Genomic DNA, 25,339 nt, shown 5'->3' on the forward strand with positions numbered 1-25,339 from the left:
ATTATCATTGTCACTGGTGGCCTCTCAGAGACTGAAGATAAGTCCTTATTGCTGAAGACACCACACACTTCAGACATAGTACTTGGGAGAATCCAAGTGTAACTAAATTGGAAGCCTCCTCTATGAGAATGAGATCACACAGTACTGGAAGATGCAATGTAAGCTGCAAAGGGAGAAAAGCAACCAAATGGCCCTACCTAGCTGTGATGCCTACAAAACACACACACACACACACACACACACACACACACACACACACACACACACACACAACATGTCTGTCACAGCAAGATATCTCCAAAGGTATAATAGTAGGTAGCACTTATAAACTGGGAGTAACCAATAGGCATCTACTTGAACTTAAGATCTTGTAACTAGAGAGGAAATCATGCCTGGTACTGAGTCTTCTAGCCAAGTAACAGTGCCTAGTGAAATCATGTATTTTAGAAAAGAACTGACTGCTGCTACTTTCTCAAATCAGTATATTTTCTAACTACATTCTTAATTATCCTTATACCTATAGATTAGTGTAGCTCTCAATTTTTATCAAAGAAACTACTTTTTGCAGCAGAGAGAGATCACAGAAAGCCACAACTGGTCAAAATGAAGAGACCCAACAGCAGGGTTCACAGCCCCAGTTGATATATTTGTAACAAGACACATAAAGCTCAGGGAAGACCACAGATGATGGGATGAGTACAAAAGCCAGAGGACCAGAAAGTCTGCTGTGAGACTATATCTTCTATATAGGACAGAGAAACTACACCCATAAAATATAACAGTATAGTATCTTAAAGAAGGCCTGAATAGTAACAATATCTATTGACATGACATCATGGCTGGGGGACATCTCCCAGAGCTCCACTCTTAGATAAAGACCAATTAACAAATGCTGAGAGAAAATCAGTCTCCCCTCATGAAGAGCCCCTAAATTGGTTATCTAAGATGTTTGGGTGGGGTAGGGACTAGGGTAGACATAAAATCCTGGGCTGATCATTTTAGGCTAATTAGCTATCTCATCTGTTTATTCTAATATAATATAAAAATTACCACACTATACAATGTATTATTATAGATATATACCAAGATATAATGACCTTTGTTTAGTACCTGGGTAGAAATAATGACAAAAAAGAGAAAAATCTAAAACTTTCGAAAGTTCAAAGATTTTTACTGCTGTTGCTGCTCTTTGGTTTCGGTTTTAATTTATATCTCACTATGTAGCCCGGAGAGGCTTCAAATTCATGAGCCTCAAATTTCAGTTTCCTGAGTGATGAGATTACAGGTACAGGCTACAGTTATCACATGCAGCTTAAAACCAAGGTTGAAACAAAAAAGACAGAAATAACAGGGTAAAACTTATTAAATAAAGAATGTCTTGATGGTGAAGCAACTGAGACTAATCCAAATGACCAAGGAAAGATAGGCAAGATTTTCTGGAGGCATCTGAGAATAGAACTGATTTCACATTTATATTATGTCTGAGCTAATTTCACCCTGGGGACAGAAAAGACATCATTTTGAAGCATCTTTAGCCCTGTTTGTTTAGTACTTAATTTCTTCTATTGTAAAATTAGTACCATGGTTACAAATGGCAATGTCACAGATGATTAGTCATAATGATCCTGAGCTAAGCTCTGAGTTTTTATCCCCCTGGCTAGATTTAGAAATCTGTGGAGAGTGCCATAGATTGTCATATTAACACAGTCACACTCAAATAAGATGTGCTTCCTTGAATTCTAAGGAGGAAGAGGCAGAAAGTGCAGAAGAGAGCTGTCTCACTATCACAGGTTTCTCTGGTGAAAAATATGTCCACACAGTACAAAACCAGAGAGATTTAAGAGCTACATATTACGTAAAGAGCAAGCTCCCCAACCCACTTATTTTAGAGATGGAGAATAAGGTCAAGGGTTAAAAAGACTTTGCTGAGGTTTCTTAGCCAGATACCAAAATATGACTTGACCCTGGGGCTCTCAGTTCTAACTCTGGTACTCTTTCTGAAAATATTTTGGTGCTGAAGGCTTTGGTTTATAGGTAAGACAGTATAAAGTAGAATACTGCCCATGGTCCAGCCAAACACAGATTTCTCTAATTCTCTTTGATATCTATTGCTGTGGAATGGAACGAAGAGATAGCTTCGACAAAATGATGTCCTCAACAAAAGCTCTGACTAGGTTGGCTGCATTGGACAAATCCTCAAAGCAGAGTCATCAAACCCTCCTTCTATACAGATTAACATATTCATTGTTGCACCTTATGTTTTGAAACCATGATGTTTGAGAGTTGGGGAAGATAAGGCTTGCTTCTAAGACTAATAGGCTTTCACAACATTTGAGACTGGAAAAACTAAGAAAGTTTTTTTTCTAATTAAGGATAATTTGTTGGTACAGAAAATCATAATATTCGCCCTCATTGAATATTAAATGATAACCAATATGCTAATCAAGTGTGTAAATGCAAACAATTATATTTTATTTTTATTTTGCAATATTTTTTGAGACTCTACTATGTGTCAGAAACTGTGGGTTATGGATTCAACATCAGTAATTAACTAATGAGATCCCCTTCCTCTTATGATATTTACATTCTTGTATGACAGATAAGCTATAAGTAAATAAATACATAAATACACAACTTATCCAATAGTCAAAAGTATAATGGAAAATGGTAAAATAGAAAATCTAAGAAGTAATGCAAGCTTGGAGTTTTAAATAGAGTATTTGAATAAAAAAAAAAAAAAACTTGAAGCACCTAATTGGAGGAGTATTTCTCTGGACAGGGAAAAAATAGTTTAAGGTCTCTCTTTGGGAGCATGTCTGGCTCTAGATGAATAGTAAGAAGCCAGTAGGGGTGGGTTAGTAAGAACGTAGAAAAAGAAACAAGAGATGAAGCCAAAATAATGAGAGGGGGTTGACACTACCTGCCCTTGTAAGTAATAACAGTTTCCATTTTTACTTGAAGGAAAATTATGAGCCATTGGAAGGTTTTGTGCTAAGAGGGAAAATTACCTTAGGTCATGATAGCCCGCCCTAGTTATCAAGTGGCAAACAGATTCTACTTAGTTTATCATAGATACCCTAATATCCGCAAATTCTCATTTTAAGATTTCTAAGTCCTTATATTTCTACATCCTATTTCTCAAACGTTTATAGTTGCAAATCAAATGTGTAAATTACTAAAATGCACAATTTTACTCAGTGAGTCTGAGATAGAGTCAAAGATTTTTACATGTGTAACAAGGTCTCAGGTGATGCAGATATTGCTGGCTAGAGTAGAAACCTCTGAGACGAAAAGGGTAACTATGGATATAGATGAGTGAACAGAAAAACATTTTTTGAAGGGAGAAATAAAAAGAAATTCTCTAAAATATCTGGAGCATATTTCATTATAGCATTATATCTATGATCTGGGGGTACAGATCAGTGGTAGTAGACTTGCCTAACATGTACAAGGACCCAAGTTCACACCCCAGTACAATTCACATGTAAACAACAGTACATTTATCTAGTTCTCTCAACAACTTTAAGGAGTAGGTATATAATGAAGTGTAAAAGACAAAGGAGAAAATTGAGCTCAGAGTATGCGTATACTAGATGTGGGGTTACCTTTAAGGCTATGAGGTTAATTTGTGACTAAATTGAGACATAACAGTCAGGACAATATGTTTCTAGAATCTGCATTCTTTCCACCCTATCTTACTGTTTTGTGACATGAAGAGAATAATTCTTTATCTACTTAACTGAGAAAAGAAAATGAGCTCAGGTTAAATTTAATACCCATAACTATCTTTCCATAGGTGTACTGTCCAATGTGATTTCAAATAGTAGTATGTCTTTATTTAAATTAATTCTACTTAAATAAAAACAATTAAGTTTTCCTTCTTAATAATACCAGCCATGTTTCAAAAGCTTGGTTAGCTAGCTGATGTCTACTAGGGAGACATCTTATCACTGCAGAATGCTCTGTTAGATAGCTCTGCTCTAGGGAAACTAGGTCTTTGAAAATATTACAACTATATTCTCAACTACAAAGTAGTCCCTAGGTTAGGTAAAGAAATTAGGAAAAGATTTCTCCTAAGAGGGAAGAAAACAAAATGAATCAATGAAGCATTTTCCCAAGGTCAAAAGAAAGTTGGGTGATTTGGATTTTGGGGTGTGTATGTGTGTTTGTGTGTGTGTGTGTGTGTGTGTGTGTGTGTGCCTTTTCAAAGAGGGCTAGAGAGACAGCTCAGTGGTTAAGAGCACTGGGTACTCTTCCAAAGAACCTGACTTGGATTATTAGCACTACATAGTGGATCACAATCAACTACAACTCGAGTTCTAGTGGATTCAATGCTTCCTCATGTACCAAGCACACATGAGGTACAGAGACATACATGCAGGCAAAGCACCCATATACATAAAATAATGACTTTGAAAACATTCTTTTCTTCATTTTCTATTGATTTTTCTCTTACTGCTTAGTAATCCTTTGAAATGCTTAGTAATCCTTTGAAATCTTTTGAAAGTGTTAACCAGTCTCCATTAACATAAAGAGAATGGGGAAGCTCCCATAGTCTAGATAGATAGAAAGCATGGAGTTAGGGAAAATAGAGATACAAAGTAAAGGAGCTGAGGCTTGTTGATATAGCCTTCATCTGTTGATTTCTTTTACAAGTACTTACATGTTTAAATTAACTACAATGTTCTTCAAGTGAGGGAAGAGTACCAACACATCAGGATCATAAGTGATGCTCTTGAAACTTAAATATGCTCATGCCTCACCATAGCCACTGACAATTCACAACTTAGGTGGCAGGAGTGAAGACCTTAACAATTTGTATTCTTAAAAAACTCCTAGGGACTCTTCTATACATTCAAGCCTGGCTCTTGCTTAAATTTCCTTTCATGAATGAGGTAGTGACGTCAGGCCTTTGCTGGATCAGAAACCAAGAATTTAAGAGTACAGATTCAGGAAAGGAAAGGACAGAGACAAAGAAGATGTAGAAGGACAGAAGGTAAATATTAATGAATTAATGACAAAGATGGATAAAAAAAAGGAAGAGAGAAACTGAAAACTCTGAGGATGCAATTCTATCCTACTGAAAACAATCTGGGAGGCAACTCCAGCTCCTTTTTTGGTCATTCGGGACTGCCACAGGCAGGCTCATGCAGACTGTCAGTTCTTCCTAGAAGTGCCCTGCATTGCACCATACATGCTCCCACATGCACCACCATGGCTACCTCGCAAATGTCCTTGAGGTGCTTGATGTAATGGCGTTCCGTGCTCATAATTTCATTGATGACATTGGCCCGCATCTGGTCCCGGTTCTGTAGTGGCCGGCCCAGACAAAGGCAGTCTGAGTTGGGGTCCAGGTGCCCATTCTGCACATCACTGGGCCCTTCCTCCACCCCATCCTCCTGGTTCACCCAGAGCTGTGGAAGTAGGCAAAGAAAAAAGTGATAATAGGTTAACCTTCTTTGGGAAATTGCCAGCTAAATAGAAAAAAAAAAAAGGATAAATGAGTATCTGTTTTTACAAAGCCTTCAATCAGAAACTTTTGAAAACAAAGTATCTGGACTGACTGTAGGATATCTTGCTGGCCCTACAAATGCTTCTATTCCTCTCTAAGTCTCTAGAAAACTATCTGTAAAATGGAACATGTGACGAATAACTGGATCAGTTTGAAGAGGCTTCTTTTCCAAGAAGGCATTCCAAGAGAGAAAAGCAATAGCAAACAGAAATTGTTCCTGTTGAAACATATGTATGTACAGTTTGGCTTTTAAAAAAATTGAAAAGAAAAAAGAAACTACAGATTTAAGTGCCAAAGAAAGCATTTAAGTGCTTACAATTGTGGTACGCATAGTTGGATACAGGAGTAGGTATCTAAAACAGAGATTTAATGTTGATTTTCACCAAAGGATATACAAGCAATAATCAAACTTTGACTGTAAAATGACTTAGACTTGGAAAGACTACCTCCTCAAGGGGAGGGAAAGGCAACATTCAAAGTAAAGGTGAAACAAAATCTGCTTTGAGGAAGCAGGGTGAGATATTTACACTGTGGATGACTTAGTTTGAATCAAGAAATGATTTCAGTGCCATGCCAGTCCAGTTCTAGGAGGGAGATAAACCTATGTAGAGAGAAGCAGAGATGGATGTGCTTACCAGATATGGGTGGGTTCACCAGGAAGAAAGGCAGAATATGTCATATATAATTAGTGAAGAAACTTGGTAATTATTTTAACAGCTTCCATAGTTTGCCCCTTTACTCTCCAACTTTTGACATTCCTAACTCTAGAAACTTTGAGAGAAAGCAATTTAGATACATCAGCACTGTCTAGTCTGGGATCAGGTTGATGAGTTAATGTATAAGGAAGGACTAGATAAAGTCAACAGTGACTGTGTATTATTGACAAGGACTTCCCTCAGGTAAGAATCCAGGTAAGGCATGACAAAGTCTTCCTCTGGACAAAGTACAAGTATTTAGGAATGATTGACCAGTGTGTGCAAAAACTACCAACTACCAACCCTCTTTCAGGATGACTGCACAACTCAGCTCTAGAGAGAGATCCTACGGAGGCTATCTAACCCTCGCTGTGCTGTATATTATAAACTTGATGCTGTTCTGGGTTGTTGCATAATTGGTGCTACTCCATTAGAATAAGCATGGACACTTGATCCCATCATTTCTGTATGTGTGTCTGTCCTTTCTTCATTCCTTTGGTGTCCCAGTCAGGTTTTCAGGGCCAAACCATGCAGAAAGAATATAACACTATTCATGAGTAGTTTTATGACAGTGGTAGAGCTGTAATAGTAGTTTTGAACTGTATTCTTTTGTACTTTCAGTCCTAGGGGGTATAGGAAGCATAATTATTACCCAGAATACCTAACAATATCAGCAACATATATTCCATTTACTTGATATAGGCCAAAACAAGTAGAGATCACTGTTTAAATGCATTTTGCATATACAAACAAATGATCAAAACTTGTTTTCTAGAACATTCCATCCTCTGCAAATGTGCTATTTCTAAGCAAAATATCAATATGTGGTTTTTTTTCATTGAGACATGAATATCACAATGTAGTCCTAGCTCATTATGTTTACTATGCTGGCTACAAACTCAAAAAGATCTACCTACCTTTGTCTCCTAAGTTCTGGGATTAAAGCTATGAACACCATATTTGGCTCTTTCCTTTTTGTTTTTTTTCAATGTGTATAATTGATCCCTTATTACCTACCCATGAAAATAATTAAGAAGTGTCCTCCTTTCCCTGTTTCCCTAAATGATAGACTATAACTTGTAACATGAAATGAAACCCTTCCTACCCAAGTTAGTGTTTGGACAGCAACAGAAAAGTAATGTGCATGTGTGTGTATGTGTGTGTGTACAAACAGTAATATATATATATATATATATATATATACAAATTACTTTTCTGTATATAAATATATATATAAAACAGTAATATATTGTTCATATATTAATCAATATAACATTCTTATCTGGCAAAAAGGCAATCAGCATAGTGTACAGAGTCAGGCAGAGAACCTACTCCTTATCCCCCAAGGGAAAGATAATTTGCTTTATTATAAATATATAATTATATATTATAAATATATAGTCATTTATATAAATTTAAATAAAAAGCATCATAAAAAGCTGTTAGCAAATTGTTTTCCTTTTCTAACATACACATAATTAGAAGTAATAATCTCCAATAAAACAATGAAAATTTTGGTTACATAACAAATAGTGGGGAGAGGGATGTCAAGAAGAGGAAAGACCCATGCAATAACTTTTCTTTGTTTTCATAACTATACACCAACACATTAAGATGGAGCTTGTTTACTGAGTTTTCCCATAGCACAACACACCCATGACATTAACCATGTCTTTCCTATGCATCCTATTTGTTCTCACTATCACTTCATTGCATCTTCTACTCTTTTCTGTCATTTTTTTGGTTCCCTGGCTTTTATTTTTCATTGGAAATTTATTAAATATATTCTGATCAAGGTTTTTCCTCCCATCTCATCCTAGATCCTAAACCGAATTTATGTCTCTTCTTAAAACCCTCTTACATTGGCTTTAAAACTATCCACCATGGCATGGGTTTGAATATGAACTGTTTCTCACAGTCTTGTGTGCTAAATGTTTAGTTCCCAGTTGGTAAAACTATTTTGAGAAGTGGTTGAATTTTTAAGAAATAATGCCTCACAGAAGAAATAGGTCACTGAAAGCGATGCTTTTAAAGGTTATAACAGTCCCCGGTCCCTTCTCTGATCTCTCTAATTCATGCTCTCCATGGGATGAATAAAGAGCAGCCCACAAAATGGATGAATATGTTTGCCAGCTATGTATCTAATAACTAGAAAGAGATCTGCAATACAACCTAATTAAGCCCCTCCTAGGCAAGTATCTAAACAACTGCATATCTTACTATAAAAATTTTTGCATATCCATGTTCATTGTTATTTTATTCACAATAACTAGGAAATTGAATAACAATAGATGTATATCAACTATTCAATATATAATGAACATATAATACCCATAAAAAGTAGAAAATTACTCAGTAGTGAGGAAAATTTAAATCATAAAATTTAATGGATGAAACTGGAAAAATTCCTTACTGAGGTCACCCAGGCTCCCAAAAGACAGCTATCTGTGCAGCTATCTGTCCTATGTGGGTACTAGCTTCAAATCTTGTGTTTGTGTGTTTAGCTTCAAGTATACATGATAGTTATGGAAACAGCAAAGAATGAAGGGACAAATATTAGGAAGGAAGTATGAATTATAGGTGAGGTGAAAGTAGAGCATGGGCAAACAGAGTGGAGAAAGACTCTAACAGGTAATAAAGAAATAGGGAAACTAGAAGGGACGACTTAACCAAAATGAATAGTTGTTGTGGAAACCTATGACCTTGCAATTCAAGTAGAAAGCACAGTAAAAGCACTTAATAGAACACATGTGATTTTGAAGATGTAGCAATCATGGGAACTAAAGATTTAAATGGGGTTGGGGGCAGAAAGTGAGGGAAATGAGGGGCAAGTAGGAGTTAATCAAAACTAAGGATGTATGAAGAAGCCTTATGAAACTCCACTAGTATAAGCTAACTAAAGCATTTTTAAAAAAGAGAATGAGTTTGAACATAACTGTTCCACATGGGAGAATAATGCTGCTCTCAGAAGATGTAAGCTATTAAGTTAAAATCTCAGTGCCAAGCACAGGTTACCTCCTTATGAATTATTGGTCAAGGAGGCCCCAGAGATGCCCCAAACAAGACAATCTATTTGTATTGCCCTTGGTTGCCTATTATAAATAGATAGCTAACATCCTATCGCTGAAAACAACACACACTTCAGTTGCAGGTCATAAAGGTATCAGTCTTGAACTGATCAAGAAACTTTCTCCCTTCTAGCTAGGTTTCATAATGATGGAAAGTGCTATGAAGGCTGCTAGGGGAGAAAGGAGATAAATGGTCTTGCATGCTACAATAATGATCTTCCAGACAAGATGCACACACTGAAGCAATAGTGGCAAGATAGCTTATAGGTAACCAACCATCTTCTTGATTGGATTTGAGCATGCTCCATAGGAGGTTTGAGCATGCCTGGTGGTACTGTAAACATGATCAAAATTCATGGCTGGAGAATTTATAGGCTGTCGGGCAGAACCAATTCATAGTTTGCTAGATGGTCATGTTGTAAAAATCCTCTACAAAATTTGTTTTTAAATCTATAGATTTGTGCTATTTTCATCCATGGTCATAGAAGCTTCTTATTGTAATGTGTAGTGGTTAATGAAGAGACTCAAACTCTTCAAAATGCTGTGAGCTCTGCCACAGATGTGACATCTACATTACCACTCCCACCACTACCTCCAAGGCTCAGGAGATATCACAGAAGAGGGGCTGGAGAGAATATAAGAGTTGGAGGATGGGAAGAATATTGCAACATGTTAGCCCGAGTATACCACAGGAACTCATAGCAGCTCTGTTTACACACACAAGACCTCCACAAGATCAACAAAATTAAAAAGTCCAGCATGGAGGGCGTGAGGCTTTAAATGTCCTATCAATGGCAGTTGATAACTGCTAAGAGCGGGGAAAGTCACTTTTCTTCCATGTGGGGAGAGTCATTTGTAGGTTGTCTATGCCTCACTGGATAACTCTACATACATGCACATTTGGGCACCATTACCTCGAGTGAGGAGGTCATAAAAAGGCATTGCTTTAGAAGAGATAGAAGATATGTCATGAAGGGTATGGTGGGGGTTGGAGGGAGAGTGAGGTATAGATTGATATGACCAAGATGCACTATAAATATATAAAAATATAAAAGGTTTCTATTTAAGCTATCATGTTTGAATATACAAAGTCCTGCCCTGCTTGTTTTTATGATGAAATCTACTTTCTAAAATGCTGAAAATCAATCTAACCCAAGTTATTCATCCTCTAGAAAATAGGTACTTTTTGACTGAGATTCAGAAAAAAAAATTCTTAAAACACAACTTTAGATGGTGACTTGGTAAAGCACTTGCTTTGAACCCTTGAATTCTCACCATGTCATGAGATCAGACATCATTATCTCTAGCCTAGGCTATAAATCTGCCCTTGCTAGTGCTATAAGGAATTGCTTAGAAACCAGTGGTGATGAAGATAGTTTTTAAAGTATGATGGATTTAAGGAAAGTAGGAATGCAATTACAAAAATACTTCCTTAAACCCTCCACTGACTATATAGAACAAGTTTTTCTCAGATGCTACCTCATAATTCTAGAGGCAGATGGTGTCAGCCTAAGGGATAATAATAACAACGTCGTGAGGCGTGGTTTGGTCTATGCCATCTATTTGCATAGGTAGGTCCACTAGGGTCTTACTCACTCTCATCTTGCAGAATGCGACAGATATCTCAAATCTGGCTTGTTAATGTCAAGTGTTCTCTTGCAACACTCTCCTTGTATTTTTACCCTTTGGTGTTCTTTATATAGGCTATGGTATTCTCTAATGGCTACCCAAGTCATATGATCCTTCCTCACCCCAACTTGAGCTGAATCACATCTCTTCCCACACTATCCTCTGTATTTTATGTGCTAGCCTTTGCGGGAAAGAAAAAAAACTATAGAAGGGCTGGACTAATGGGAAGGATTTATGGGTTTGCTATTTATAGCTCTGTTCCCTGATACATCTAATCTGTTCTCAGGCTCCTATGTACTGCACTCGTCTACAATTTAGTTGCTTACAAATGAAGGCTAAGTGCTAAGGTACTACTGCAGTAACATGATGTTTCCTTGTAAAAATCAAGTCGCCCAAAAGAGCACAGCACCCAATTACAGATGCAGCAGGCTCATTAGTCAGAATATTACTATGATTAACTTGAAAGCCTGGCATTATCAGCATGTTCAGACCTCTGGGTAGACCATGTCCTTGTGTAAATGGCCGAATGAGACAGAATATAAGTTCTGTATGCCGAGGTAACCTTAGTAACATGCATGTAGGAGCAGCAAGATGATTCAGATGGAATAAGTTATTCAAATAATGAATAAAAGTTGAAAGCCCAGAAGCCAGAGGATAGAAGAGACTTGGAAGATCTGGTCTCAAACTCTAGACAGTTGAATACAAATAGAAGTTATTCTTAAGTGGAGGGTGTGAACAAGGGAAAATAAACACATTTCTGACACTGGCTTTAAAATTTTGGTATATCAGCAGTATGATTGTTGAATGTTTCCTCTATGATAAGATTATCCTGTCAGTACCTCCTTTGCATAATTTAGATTCATTCTCAAAACAAAAGATTCAGGTAGGTAATGTTATATCATTTGTTTACATATATATGGTCACTGAAGCACAGAAAACACAAGCTCCCAGCTCAAAGACATTTATTATTAAGTGAGAAAGGTCTAATTCCAACCAAGAAAAATAATCTCTAGACCCAGTGGTCTTGGGCACATAGGCCCATTTCATGAATAGAAACTCCAGAAAGGTACAGTATAATGTGGCCTCTCCCAAATCTGATTTGAGTCATAAGCAATGACATCAAGATGCAGGGAGCTGTCAGTACTTTTGTGAGGTCAGAAACAAGATGAACACATGTAAAGCAAAGGTATTCATCCATTAGCATGAAGGCCAAACTAAATGACTTTAAGATTTCTCCCAAGTGTTGACATTTTCTGGCTCATAGATCGTTACAGAAAGGGTCAACAAATTCAGGCCTATTGCATTATCCAATTGAACTAAATACAACTAAATGGAAAGTTAATCAAGAACCTACTTTCTTTTTTCAGATATAATATTCATTTATTTTTCCAATTAAATTTTTGTATGTAAAATTTTTTATTTATTTACATTTCAAATGTTAGCCCCTTTCCCGGTTTCCCCTCTGCAAACCCCCCATTCCATTCCCCCTTACCCTGCTTCTATGAGGGTGCTCTCTCACCCACCTACCCAAGAATCTACTTTCTTAAACTAGGCATATGAGCAGTCACAAATAATGAATCAGTGCAGCACACGATAACATAACAATACTTGCAGCTTCTCTTAGATAATCCATAGGAACCAAAGTAAGGTTCTTGGGTAATATTGAGGATGTTTATGCTAAAAAGAAAACTCTGATCAGAATATGTTGGTGCATAGCTATAATCTGAGCAATATTATGACCGAAACAGGAGGATCATAAGTTTAAGGTCAGCCTTGGTTACATAACTAAAATCTCTCAAATAACATACCCCATTTAAATAAAGAAGAAAAAGAAAATAAGAACATTCCATCTCCATGCATATTTAGGGGGTAAAGGACAATGTAATGTCATATAAATAACACTGAATGATCAACCCAAATAATTGGAGAGTGATTTAACATAATTCTAATGATCTACAGGCTCTTTGATGGGTCACATTCTATCCTGAAGCCTTCATTCCCTCACTTTAGATCTGTAACTGAGATGGAAAAAAGGCGAAATTCAAGTTTTTCATAATATAGTAAAGGTTAAGTAACACACTGTGACAGGGAGAAGGAATGGCAAGATAACAGTGGCAGAAGGATAGTGAGTGGCACATATATGGAAAACCCAGATCCCCTAAATAAATGTCTGCCATGGCTTTCAACCCAAGAACTCCAGGCTCTGCATATTCCACAAGGAATTCTCCACATATATCTACATGTTCTTCTCTTTGAAAATGAAGGGAGGATCATGGATCTGTTTTCTTTGTACTAGGCTTTGTATGTGACAGCTTGTGGTGTCTAGGAAAGATACTGTCACCTCATTATAGTATGTATAGGGAAGCTTTTACAGTAGTAGTTTTCCATATGACTTTTAAACATGTCTTAGTGTTAATTATCCCATTCCGTACCACACCGTACTTGCCTCATTCCTCATTCCCCCTTTATAGCACCTGCATCCTATCTCCCCTCTATTAAAAATTACCCAATCAGACCATTACTGGTTTCCTGACTTATATAGGTATTTCATTTAAATACATGCATCTCAAGATTTAAAGCTGGCATCCTCATATAAGAGACAGAACATTCAGTGTTTGCCTTTTGAGTCTGGGCTCACTCAGAAAATTTCCAGCTCCATCCATTTACCTATGAATGTCATAATTTCATTTTTTTCTTCACAGCAGAAAAGTACTCCATTGTGCAAATATAAGACATCCTAGGCTGTTTCCATTTCCTGGTTATTGTGAATAGAGCAGCAATAAACATGAATATAAACTCTGTAGTAGGATATAAAATCCTTTGGGTTATGCCCAAGAGTGGTAGAGCTGGAGCATGTGGTAGATCTATTTTCAGGGCTTTGAAGAACATCCACACTGATTTCCATAGTAGTTGTACCAGTTTTCACTCCCACCATGAGTGAATAAGTGTTTCTTTCCCCCATATTTATGCCAACATCTGTCGTCATTTTGTTCTTGTTGTTGAACTTCGCCATTCTCATTGGGCTACGATAAAATCCCAACATAGTTTTAATTTGCAATTCCTTGATATCTAAGATTATTAAACATTAAACAAAAAATATTTCTGAGCCAATTGTATTTCTTCTTTTGTATTTCTCCTTTTGAGGCCTATCTGTTTAATTCCATGCCCCAATTTTTAATTTGGTTGTTTTCTTGGTGGTTAGGGTTTGTTGAGGTATTTTTTAAAGGGGAATTTGTTTAATTCTTGATACATTCCAGATACTAACCCGCTGTTAAATGTGTAGGTAACTGTCCAAAGTGACTCTATTTATTCTAGCTTTAGCTAACTTCTGTTTAGGTTCCACTCAACTCTTTCCCAGAACCTGCTCTCCATATTCCAATGAGCAGAACATTCTAATTCTTTCTACATGAATAATTTTGGGTTTGGGGAGATCTATGTTTTACAACATAGAACAAATTATTTAATCAACTAAAGCTTTTGAAGACTTGGTTAACAGAAACATTTGAAACATTTTCCTTCTGGTCTGCCTATAGTATGATATAACTGTGGCTTTTGACTGTATAATATATAAAGATAATCTCTATAGGACTTATAATCCTGCTCACTTTGGGGTCCAGACTTCTTTCTGGCATGAGCATGTTTTCGACCACTGGCAAATAAAAAACTTTTAATCTGACCCTCACTGAGCAACATTCCCTTGTATCTTTCATGGGTCAAACAAACATGGTAAAGATTTTTTCTCAGTTCTATAGGCTCTTTACTTGAGCGATGCTGTCTGTTTTACTTAGGGTTAAAATTGTGATGAAACACCATGACCAAAATGTAAGTTGGGGAGGAAAGTGTTTATTCAGCTTACACTTCTGCGTTGTTGCTCATTATTGAAAGAAGTCAGGACAGGAACTCAAACAGGGCAGGACCTTAGCTCAGGCAGTTTTCTTATACAGTCCAGGACCACCAGCCCAGAGAGACAAACCACCCACAATGGGTTGGTTATGTTCTAACCTGGCTCCTCCAGCTTTTGAGTTCATGCCCACCAATGAGTTTTTGTGAGAAATGAGACAATCTTACAGACTCAGAAAGCTCTCCCTCTGGCAAGGACCAGATTGTGGTATGACCTCAGAGCTGAGATTTTTTTCCAAGCATCCCCACTCTGGGCTCCAGGCTCTAGTATGCTACTTTCCCTAGACCCTACCAGTAACCAACACTCAATTCCATCTCACTCCCAAACATATAAGGAGCAGGCTTCAAGGACAGGCTGCTCTCTCCCTTCAGACCTTTGGACTTACCTAAAAAAGCCTAAGAGTGCACCCTCGAGGCACACCCAAATCAAGAAGTAACACTATACTCTCCATGGGAGCTCATCCCAAACCCAAGCAACCCAAGCTTCCTGGGAGTCTCCAAACTATGAGGCCGAGGATACCTACTCGTCACGCAACCTGTCCGCCAAGCAGCAAGCCTCCAGCATCCCCATGTCTTAGCCCAGTGAGTCCCTCCCCAGGGACTCAGATTTTTAACATGAACTCAAGATGCAGTAGTCCTACAGCCAAACCAGAGCCTCAGCAAGGTCAGCCCAGCTAGTCATGTTCTCATGCAGTGAACCCAGTGACCACAGACCTGTCCCAAGGAGGATCTATGAGATAATTATTATATAAAACTTGAAATTCTTTTGTAATATTTATTTTTATGATTCTTAGTAATGTATATTTTTGTGGGGGTATGTGCATATGAGTTCAGGTGCTTGAAGAGGCCAGAAGCATCAGGTCCCTGTAGAACAGGAGTTACAGAAAGTTGTGAGTTACATGAAGCGTGTGCTGGGAATCAAACTCAGGTCTCAGAAAATGCTGTACTTTTTAACCACTGAGCCATTTCTCCATCAACATAAAATTTTAATTAATTTTTCCTGAAAAATTAGATGATCTTGTTCCTTTGGGCTCCCTACTCCCCCACATCTCCCACTTCATATCATTTGGAAACTACTCAAAAGCATACTTTTCTGGATTTAGATAAGGCAGGAATTTGCCAGTTGGAACCTTAGCTCTTGCATCAACCTGCTTCATTTGACAAAATTGCCTGTCTGGTCTTGATATGCATGTAAGTTACATGTAAGTTAGCTACTTCTGGCAAACACACATCATACACATCTCATATGTATAAGTATATGTACATATATATATGTGATAGATAGTATTATATATGTGTCTTAGTATCAGTGTGTGCTTACTTATATGTACGAGTACATGTAGAGGCCAGAGGTAGTCATTAGGTGTGTTTCCTCCATTGTTTCAAACTTTCTTTGCTGAGGAGTTCTCTAACTAAGCCTGAAGCTCATTGATCCAACTAGACTGGCTGGTCAGTAAGCTTCACAGATCTGCCTGTCTCCCTGGACTCCACAACTGGCCGAACTTGATAACCTGGGATTTTGGCCACATGACACTATGCCTTGCTTTTTATATGAATTCTAGGGATCCAAATGTGGCTCCTCGTGCTCGTACAGCAGGTACTTTACTGAGTGATCTTCCTAGCTTCAGGTAATCCTTTTATGTGGCAACTTCCAGGAAAATAAGATACCAAAGAAGTCTAGAACTAAAAAGAAAACCATGACAAATGGGGAAAAACAAACAAGGAAAATGTATACAACTCTAACATATATCCCTTTATTAGGTTTTTGTGGGGGAGTGAGTTGGGCATGGTGCACATGCCTATGTATGGAGGATAGAGAAGAAACGGCGAGAGTCCAGTTGTTTATGCCCTTGTTCCATGTGGGTTCAAGCAGTCCAATTTGGGTCACCGGGCATGGCAGTGAGCACCTTTACGGGCTGAATCATCTTGCTGGCCAATTATTTACTTTTGAACAAATCTACGCCTCGTGACACAGACCTTACCACTCACTAATAACAATGTGTTATGTATCCTATATAAAAACTGTCCTAACATATGCTCTCCACAGGCTATGGCCCAGTGTCAGAACAAAGACTCCTTTTCTGCACAGCATCAAAGGAGAACAGACTGAATGACTTGAAATTGTTGCCTAGCAGGGGGAAAATGCTACCACAGGCTACTTAAAAACACAATCATGCATCAGCAGATTGTTCCCAGCTTCCAGGGAAATAAGCCCAAGAAAGTAGGTAAAGATTTCTACAGCCAAATATGAGGACTGATATTCACTATGATCTGATTCACCAATGAATGAAAAGGTACTAAAACCACTTGACTCTGTTCTTAAGACAAAAACATTACAAAGGTAACAAATGTTCATTGCTAAATACATTATGAAGCAGACCTGGGAGACTGCTTTAAATGCTTAAGGAATGAACATTGGTATTGTAAGAAATATTAGACTTCCAAGTTATGATTTGTGCTTTATCATTAATAGTCCAGCTCTGTAACTACATTATTCACTCTGAACTTGTGTTATTGAGAAAGTAGTAATTAGTCATGTGTGACTAGTATGAATTGAGATATCTTCTACATATACCATACTTCCAAAAACTTAAGAAAATATCATTATTAATTTTATAGTGTATCATATAATATTCTATAATATTTTAAAGATACTAAAACATACAATATGAAATTTGATTTCACCTGTAACTTTATTTTAACTTTTTCATGTGACTACTAGGAAAATTCAAATTACAGCTGTGCATTTTATTACATACTATATTTTCTAGGAGAAACATAATAACCAATATGTTTAAACACAAGCTACAAAATAAAAGCTATCCTTTACTATAATTCCTCATGTTGTGGTGATGCCCAACCATAAAATTATTTCTTTGGTACTTCATATGAATAATTTGGTACTGTTGTGAATTGTAATGTAAACATGTGATATACAGGATATCTGATATGTGACCCCAAAGAGGTCAAAACTCACAGATTAAGAACTACTGATCTGGGTGTTCTTTTAAAGAAAAAGAAAATTCTAATTTGCAGACTTTATCTTTAATGCACCTTATTAAGATAGTTTAAATTGTAGTGGGGCTTTCCCTCTTTTTAAATTTGTTTCTTTTATTTACATGCAAAGTAAATACATGCTTTATTCTTATATTCTCTCCTCCTCCAAGCCTCTTTCCTACCCTCCTGGCTCTTTCTGATCATCTTCTTCCATGGCCTAATATACACTGTTCTCCTCTCATGTCACATGTATCGTGTATTCTATTACCTTGTTTTTCTTCTCTTGGCCCCTTAAGAGCCCTTCTCCCCCTGTCATGGTCCTTTCCCCCCCTAGTTTCACGAACCATATACAACCCCATATATCTGAGTATGGCTTATTCTACTTAACATATTTTTTCCAGTTCTATCCACCTTCTTGAAAATTACATTCTTGTTTATAGTTCAATTAAATAAAATCACATTCTGTATACACTCTCCTTCTATTTTCTTTATAGAGTCATCTGTTGATAGACATCAAACCTGGTTTTTTAAAACAATTATAAATAGTTCAGCATAATAATAACGTAGGTGTGCACATTCTTTGTGGTAGAATTGAGAGTGCTTTGGGTATTATGATAGTTACTCTTCATTGTCAATTTATCAGGATTTAGACTCTATGGAAATATACCTTTGGATATGTATATGAGAATGTCTATGGAAAAGTTTATCTGATGAGAGGATACCCAGCCTAAATACTAAGTAGCACCATCCCATAAGCTAGGACCCTGGACTGAATAAAGAAGAGAAAGTTAACGTAGTATCAGCATTAATCTTTCTCTGCTTCCTGGGTTGTGACAACAGGCATCTCACATTTCTGTTGCTATGCTGCCATAGTTAGCTTCCGTTTTCAACTTAAACAGACCTAGAGTCACCAAGGAGGGGGGAATCTCAACTTAAGAATTTCCCAGATCAAACTGGCCTGTGGCCTTGTTCGTTAGGTATTTTATTAATTGATAATCGATATTTGCTGGAGAACCAGCTCACTGTGGGTGAGGTAGGTAGTTGGGCCTGAGCCTTATACTTCTAGTATAAGAAGGCAATCTGAAAAAGCCATGGGGAGCAACCTAGTAAACAGCATACCTTCATGGTCTCTGCTTCAGTTACTGCCTCCAGGTTTTTGCCATGAGCTCATGAGCTCTTGGCCCATTTTCCCTCAATGATGGTCTAAAACTAATAAAATGAAAATACCCTTCCGAGCTCTCATAGACTAAGCCATCAACCAAAGAGCATATACAGGCTATACTGAGGCCCCTGGCACATATGTAGCAGATGTGCAGTTCAGTATTCATGTAGGTCCCCCAAATGCTGGAGTGAGGGCTGTCCCTAAAGTTGTCCCCTGACTGTGGAATCCATTCCTCTACCTGGGCAGCCTTGTCTGGCCTTAGTGTGAGAGGATGTGCCTAATCCTATAGAGATTAGATGTACCAGGATGGGGGGATACTCGGGGGGGGGGGGCACTCCCTCAGAGGAAAGCATAGGGGTGAGGAAGGGAGGAACTCTACGAGAGGGGACCCAGAGGGGGTCAGCATTGGGATGTAAACTAATTAATTAAAAAAGAAAGTGCCCTCCCTAATGTATTTTAGCCATGGTGTTTATCACAGCAACAGAAAATGAAAACGTATGCTTTCCTTGTCATGATGTTATATTCCCTTAAATTGTAAGCCAAAATGAACCACCTCTCCATTAAGTTACTTCTTGTCAGGTATTTATTTGATCAGCCATAAAAACTAACACAGGTACATAATCAGGATCAGATAGTAGTTCTGTTTCATTTTCAAAAAACATTAATTCTCATTTCTATAGTGACTACACAAGTTTACACCCCCAATCAGCAAAGAGTTCCTCTTCCTCATGTTCTTATCAGCATTTGTATAACTTTTTATGCACATGCATGCATCTGTATGAACTCCTTTCTCTCTGTGTGTGTGTGTGCGCGCGCGCGCGCGCGCGCGCACACACACACACACACACACAATATCAGCCATCCTGAATGGGGTGAAATGCTATTTCAAAGTGGTTTTATTGATGACTTACATTTTCCTGTTGGTTGAGATTATTGAACATTTGAAAAAATATTTATTGACTGTTTGCATGTCTTCATTGGAAAACTGTTCAGATAATTAGACTATAAATGGATTCAGCAATTTGGAGGGACTTGGTGTTTAATTTGAATTCTGGGTTTTACTAGCCTGTTTCTTGGATATTCTACAATAAGTGGCTACTGTGGATGTGTGCCTGAAATATCACTCCATTTAGCCTTTGACTTAAAACCATCAGTTTTTGTTCATAGAGATTATCTAAAGATTGACCATGACAGTCATTTCATTAAGTCATCTTGACTTGCTCAATATTCCTTCTTATCTCATGGTCTATTTCCCTGAAAACAAAACACATTAATATTTAAGTGCGGTTTAATCATCCTTTTAAAGGGAGAGGCTGGGCAGCACAGGAGACACGTGCTCTATGTGCATAAAGATTTACACCAGCTCTTAAGTCTTGTGGTTATTGATGGGTTCATGCTGAATACTCTAGGGACTGATTTATCAACCATTAAAGCTGGATTGGGGCACAGATAACATTTCAAAGCATTAATGAAATAAGCCACATAAGCAGAGAATAAATGATTAGATATTTCACTAGAAATCACTCAGCATAGAAGGAGACAAGAGACAATTCTATCCATTTCCTTGCTTAAGCCAACACCTAAATCCTATCAATCAGTCAACTGTGCTTTATAAGTTGATATCCCCTACAAGGATGAGTTTCTCTTCCAACTAAATGGCCATCTTTGAAATGTGGACCTTGGTAGAGCTAGTAAAGTGGTAAAATTGATCACAACTATACTTATGCTAAAAACTAAAACATAGGTAGACATTTTTCAATTACTTTATACTTGTATAACTGTGTTAAATCATTTCTTAGCATGTATTAGCTAATTACATCCTTAGGAAAAAATCTACTGTGTGACATCTATATTTCAGTTGAAAATCTTGCCCAAAAAAGTAACAAAAATTTAAAACTTATTGGTAGGAACTAATCAAGTTGTGATCCAAGTTCTTAACTCCAATGCTTTGCTCCTTCCTTTAAATTACACCCAGGGGCCCCACCCTCTTAGAGGAGAAGAGAGGGACTGTGAGAGAGGACAGCATTTAGAATGTAAATAAAAAGTCCTTTGCTCTCCAAAATTCAGTGCCCCTCTAACCTTTGGTTTGGGGCCCAGAATACTTAAGTCTTATATTGCAGAAGAAACCAACAATGAAGATGGTGATACAGCTTAGCTGGTAGATCACTTGCCTGGCATGTCTGGCATGTATGAGGCTCTGAGTTCCTTAGCACTGAAATAAAATTAAAGATCTTTGATTTATGTACATGTATGAAATTCTCAAAGAATTTCTTTTAAAAAATTATAAAAGGAAAAATGACACTCTAGAAGGAACTAACAAAAGGTGATAGACTATAGCAAGGGTGGCCATTAACACGCCCTCATGAGCTTTGGCTGCTTGTCTTGCCTTAAAGAACTTCTCATTGTCTCTCATTACTGTGATAGCCCCTGGCCAGAAAAAGATTGCCAGGACCAGTTTGCAGATGGGAAAAACCAGCCCTTCCAATAATTGAAGAACAAATTCAAAATAACAGCCTCAAGAAAAGCCAAGAGCTGAGACACATGGCCAGTGAAAATTTCCCACAGCAAAGGTGACCTATTGAAAACAGAAGCCTCAAAGGAACACCATCATTAATGTGGCAGGTTCTTTATGGTAAAGCATCAAACTATCCAAAGCCTTCCAAACCTTTACAGGCTTCCTGTCCCCATACCCAGCATGTCTTAGATCCCAGCCATTTGACTTCGTTATAAGAAGTAAGACCCATGATGAGTAATCTCTGCCCCTGAAGAACAGGGAGTACATATTCTGACGTTAATAGCTAAAGACTACGACAGTACATAATAGTTCATACTTTCTTTTAGGAGAGGAAAAAAGAACAAAGGAAAGAAGTACAGTTGATATAAGGAGAAAGAGAAGAGAGAAAAACTGAAGAGTAGAAGAGATAAGAATCTAGAAGGAAGGCTCAAAAGGGGGAATATAGAAAATAAAGTAGATATGGAAGAAGGGAAATGAAAGGCATGTGTGTGTGTGTGTGTGTGTGTGTGTGTGTGTGTGTGTTTGTGTGTGTGTGTGTGTGTGTGTGTGTGTGTACAGCCACATAGAGTTGAAAAAAAAGAACCTCAAAACCCAACCAAGTTAAATCTAGAAAGAAAAGACTGGACTTATAAAAAAGTGTGCAACAGACAATGCAACTAAACTAGAGATAAAAGAAAGGTCTAAAGGTTAGAAAAGCAGAGCTTTAGAGAAAGGGATAGGAGTGAAGCAAAGGAGACAGAGAAGGAGAAAGAGAAAAAGAAATGAAAAGGCAAAAGAAAAGCCATCAAGAGAGGAATGAGCAGAACAAGATTGCATGTAGGGAAAGCCAAGGAGCAAAGAGCAGAGTGAAGGTTGGCACTCACCCTCACAAAGCTGGCAGGAAACCATCCCTCCTCATCGTCGATCTGGCCCCACCACCAATCCTTGTTGGAAGCATCCAAGACTTTGATGACGTCGCCAGCCTTAAATGCCAACTCCCGGTTGGCCATGGTGACGTGATCCCATACTGCCTCAGCACTAACGATGGAATCTCCAGTGATCAGCTTAGGAGACAAAATGAGAATGTGTTCAGTCCATACATCTGACTGGTCTACTTAAGCACTTCCTCACGCAAATCTACTATCTAATGGGAAAGCTTACATGTTTCAGTGGTGAGAGGTGGTAGTGGCGAAGGGAAAAATGACAGCAACATGCATGCTATATTGAACTACAAGACAAACAATGCTCTTGGTTCTCTATTAGCAAGTACATAGAATAATCCAGAATATAGACAAAAAAGCATGCTTTTATCTATTTTCATGAACTCCTCTTCCCAAAATGAAAACAAATAAACAAAGCTCTAGTCTCTCTTCTTGGTGCTTTATACCAGTCCTGGCTCTTTACAGTAGAAAGGCTGGTCTAGCATCAGTGGCTAAAATGAAGCACGGGCAAGTTTGTTTTTAACTCTTTGTGCTCCTTTCCCTTTCTCCTCCTTCTGAAACTGACCAATTGAGAGCTGGTAGTATATTATTTAGTTCTTCTCACCATCACATCACAAGAGCATGTGATGTACTATGCCTGATAAACTCAAGTCTGCAAATATGCACTGAGAAATTTGTTCAACTATCCTGTGGCACACATAGGGAGTCTCTGTCTGCTTCATTTGATAGGTTAAAAAAAATACTGATAATAAAGAGGTTAAACAAGAAACTGAAGATCACTTAATAAGGCAAAGGGTATACATAGTCCTTAATTTTAGCCTATGTCACCCATTTTCATGGAAATTGGGAATGGGCTCCACACAACAGAAAACAAGCATCTAGTGCATTACCACATACACATGAACAAAAACGCATACGCCATGACATTCATTTAAGCACATATAGATAAAGATGGAGTGAGAGGTAGACTGTCTCTCTCTAGTGACCACTGTGTTATATCTTTGTGTTTTTCCCCCTGAACTCTTCCACCTTGTCACTATTGGTCATCCCAGCACTTGTGAAGGCGCATTTTGCAATTAGAGAACATATGGCCTGCCTGGCAAACACTCTCACTCCCTGTGTGTACTGAGTTACCGAACATGTCACTTATAAATAAGCTTTCCAATGAGCCTATTTGAGGAAGGAAATGTCTGCCTAAGGAAATCACGGTTCCATAAAACAAAAGATAAAACATCTCAAAGATAACAGACACTCATGTGTGGAATATATACCCTCTTCAGCAGACCTGTCATATAACACACTGTCCAGAGAATTAATGCGAGTCTTCTCAAGAAATGAATATGCAGAACATTAGACACATATTAATATGTAGATATGAATATACACCGAGCTTCTGTCTTGGTCAAGGTGTACTGCCCCTTACGTCCTGCCTAAGACACACTTCTTGGTTCAGGATTCTAACCACTATGTTCTCCACAAAAATTAAGGCAAAAGAAATATTAGTACAGACATTCTAGCAGGACCTTTTATAATGTATTTCAAATACTTTGTGTTTTACTATGCACAACTGGTTTTCTCACCCATCATATCATATAATCTGTACTAAATGAGCTGTGCTTCATTATTGCCCATGCTTTAAAGATGAGAAAAACTGAAGTTCAGGGAAGCAAGCTTGTTTTTCAGCCAATAACAATGAATAAATTACAGAAACAGGACCTAAGAGCCATGGAACCTTATGACAACATGGGCTCACTTATACAGAATGCTATCAGCTATTATAAAATGGATGGTCTTAAAGAACGCTCAGGAAAGAGCTTTTAATCTGTTCTCTAAAAAGATTCCTGTTTATGTTGGTCTTGCTTTCTTCCAAAGAAAATAATCAATTTCTGCTGGTTCCGGTCTCAGTGGAGAAAGAGACTTGCTAGTCATTGGTTGCTATGGTTTGAATGTGGCATGCCCCACAAAGTCGCATGTGTTTGAAAACTTGATCTCAGTTGGTGGTGCTGTTTTAAGAAATTTATGGAACCTTTGGGACATTGAACCTAGGTGGAAGATGTTCCCGGAGGCAGACCATGGAAATTAAACCCACTTCTAATAACAGCCTCTCCAGTTCCTGGTCTGCTAAGATATGACCAAACTGATATATGCTCCTGCTGCTACAGAAAGAGCTAATACAGCCTCCCTGCCTTCCTTCCCAAGAGAGACTATATCCTTTAAAAACATGATCCAAAACAAACTTCTCCCTTACTTTGTTTCTGTAAAGTATTCTGACAGTGATATAAAAAGTAGTCTCAATAAAAAAAATACTTATAGGTAAGTTTCCCCCTCACCCTTCAAAGATGGGCCCCAACTGAATGTAGTAACGTTAGCTCAATAATCCCAGACAGTCCAATCCTAGAGAATCATGAGGGTTTATAGTTTGACTATAGTTCCAGCTTTTGATTAAGTGTCAAGAGTTTGTTAGCTTTGAATACTGACCCTCTGTTCAGGACACCATCTATAAAAACAAAATTCAAATGCAGATATAGCCTTTCCTTAGAGAATCTACTTTTAACTTGTAAGCTATGCTATGTAGTTCTATACTCCTACTTGCTGCATAAGCTATAAAACACTGAGCCAAGAACTAGCTGTTGTGTGTGCAGAGGTGTGATGAAGATAATGAACCAAGGGGGCTTGAAGTTATATGTGGCTCCTGTACTCATTCATCATAAATACCTGCAGGAATAAAAGAATGTTCTTCTCCCATTTTCTAGGTATTTTAATGAAAGTAAATTAAATTTTGGCTAAAATTGGTTATATGTATTCCTTTTCTGTATAGAATTAAAATTTAATTTGCTACAAGGTTTTCATACATACATGTACTTTACACATTCATTTCTCATCCAACATGCATTCAATGACATTCAGTGTGCACAAATCTGCTCACTGGGATTATTCCCCT

The 25,339-nt window shown here is 37.7% G+C and overlaps 1 protein-coding gene across 8 annotated transcripts in view; it reads right to left on the reverse strand.

The window, feature by feature from the left end:
- Arhgef9 (Cdc42 guanine nucleotide exchange factor 9) overlaps positions 1–25,339 on the reverse strand; it is a 136,488-nt gene that overhangs the window by 52,694 nt on the left and 58,455 nt on the right. For 7 of the 8 annotated variants that reach the window (XM_052171109.1, XM_052171113.1, XM_052171112.1 and 4 more), the window contains exons 2-3: positions 22,342–22,521; positions 5,223–5,414 (exon numbers count right to left, since the gene is read on the reverse strand). In XM_052171109.1, the coding sequence (XP_052027069.1) occupies positions 5,223–5,414; positions 22,342–22,521 (372 nt within the window). Of the gene's footprint in view, positions 1–5,222; positions 5,415–22,341; positions 22,522–22,618; positions 22,686–25,339 lie in introns of all 8 variants that reach the window. The other variant, XM_052171114.1, reaches the window with a different exon arrangement.

This window comes from Apodemus sylvaticus, chromosome X, assembly GCF_947179515.1.
Source record: "Apodemus sylvaticus chromosome X, mApoSyl1.1, whole genome shotgun sequence".
Taxonomy (NCBI): domain Eukaryota; kingdom Metazoa; phylum Chordata; class Mammalia; order Rodentia; family Muridae; genus Apodemus; species Apodemus sylvaticus.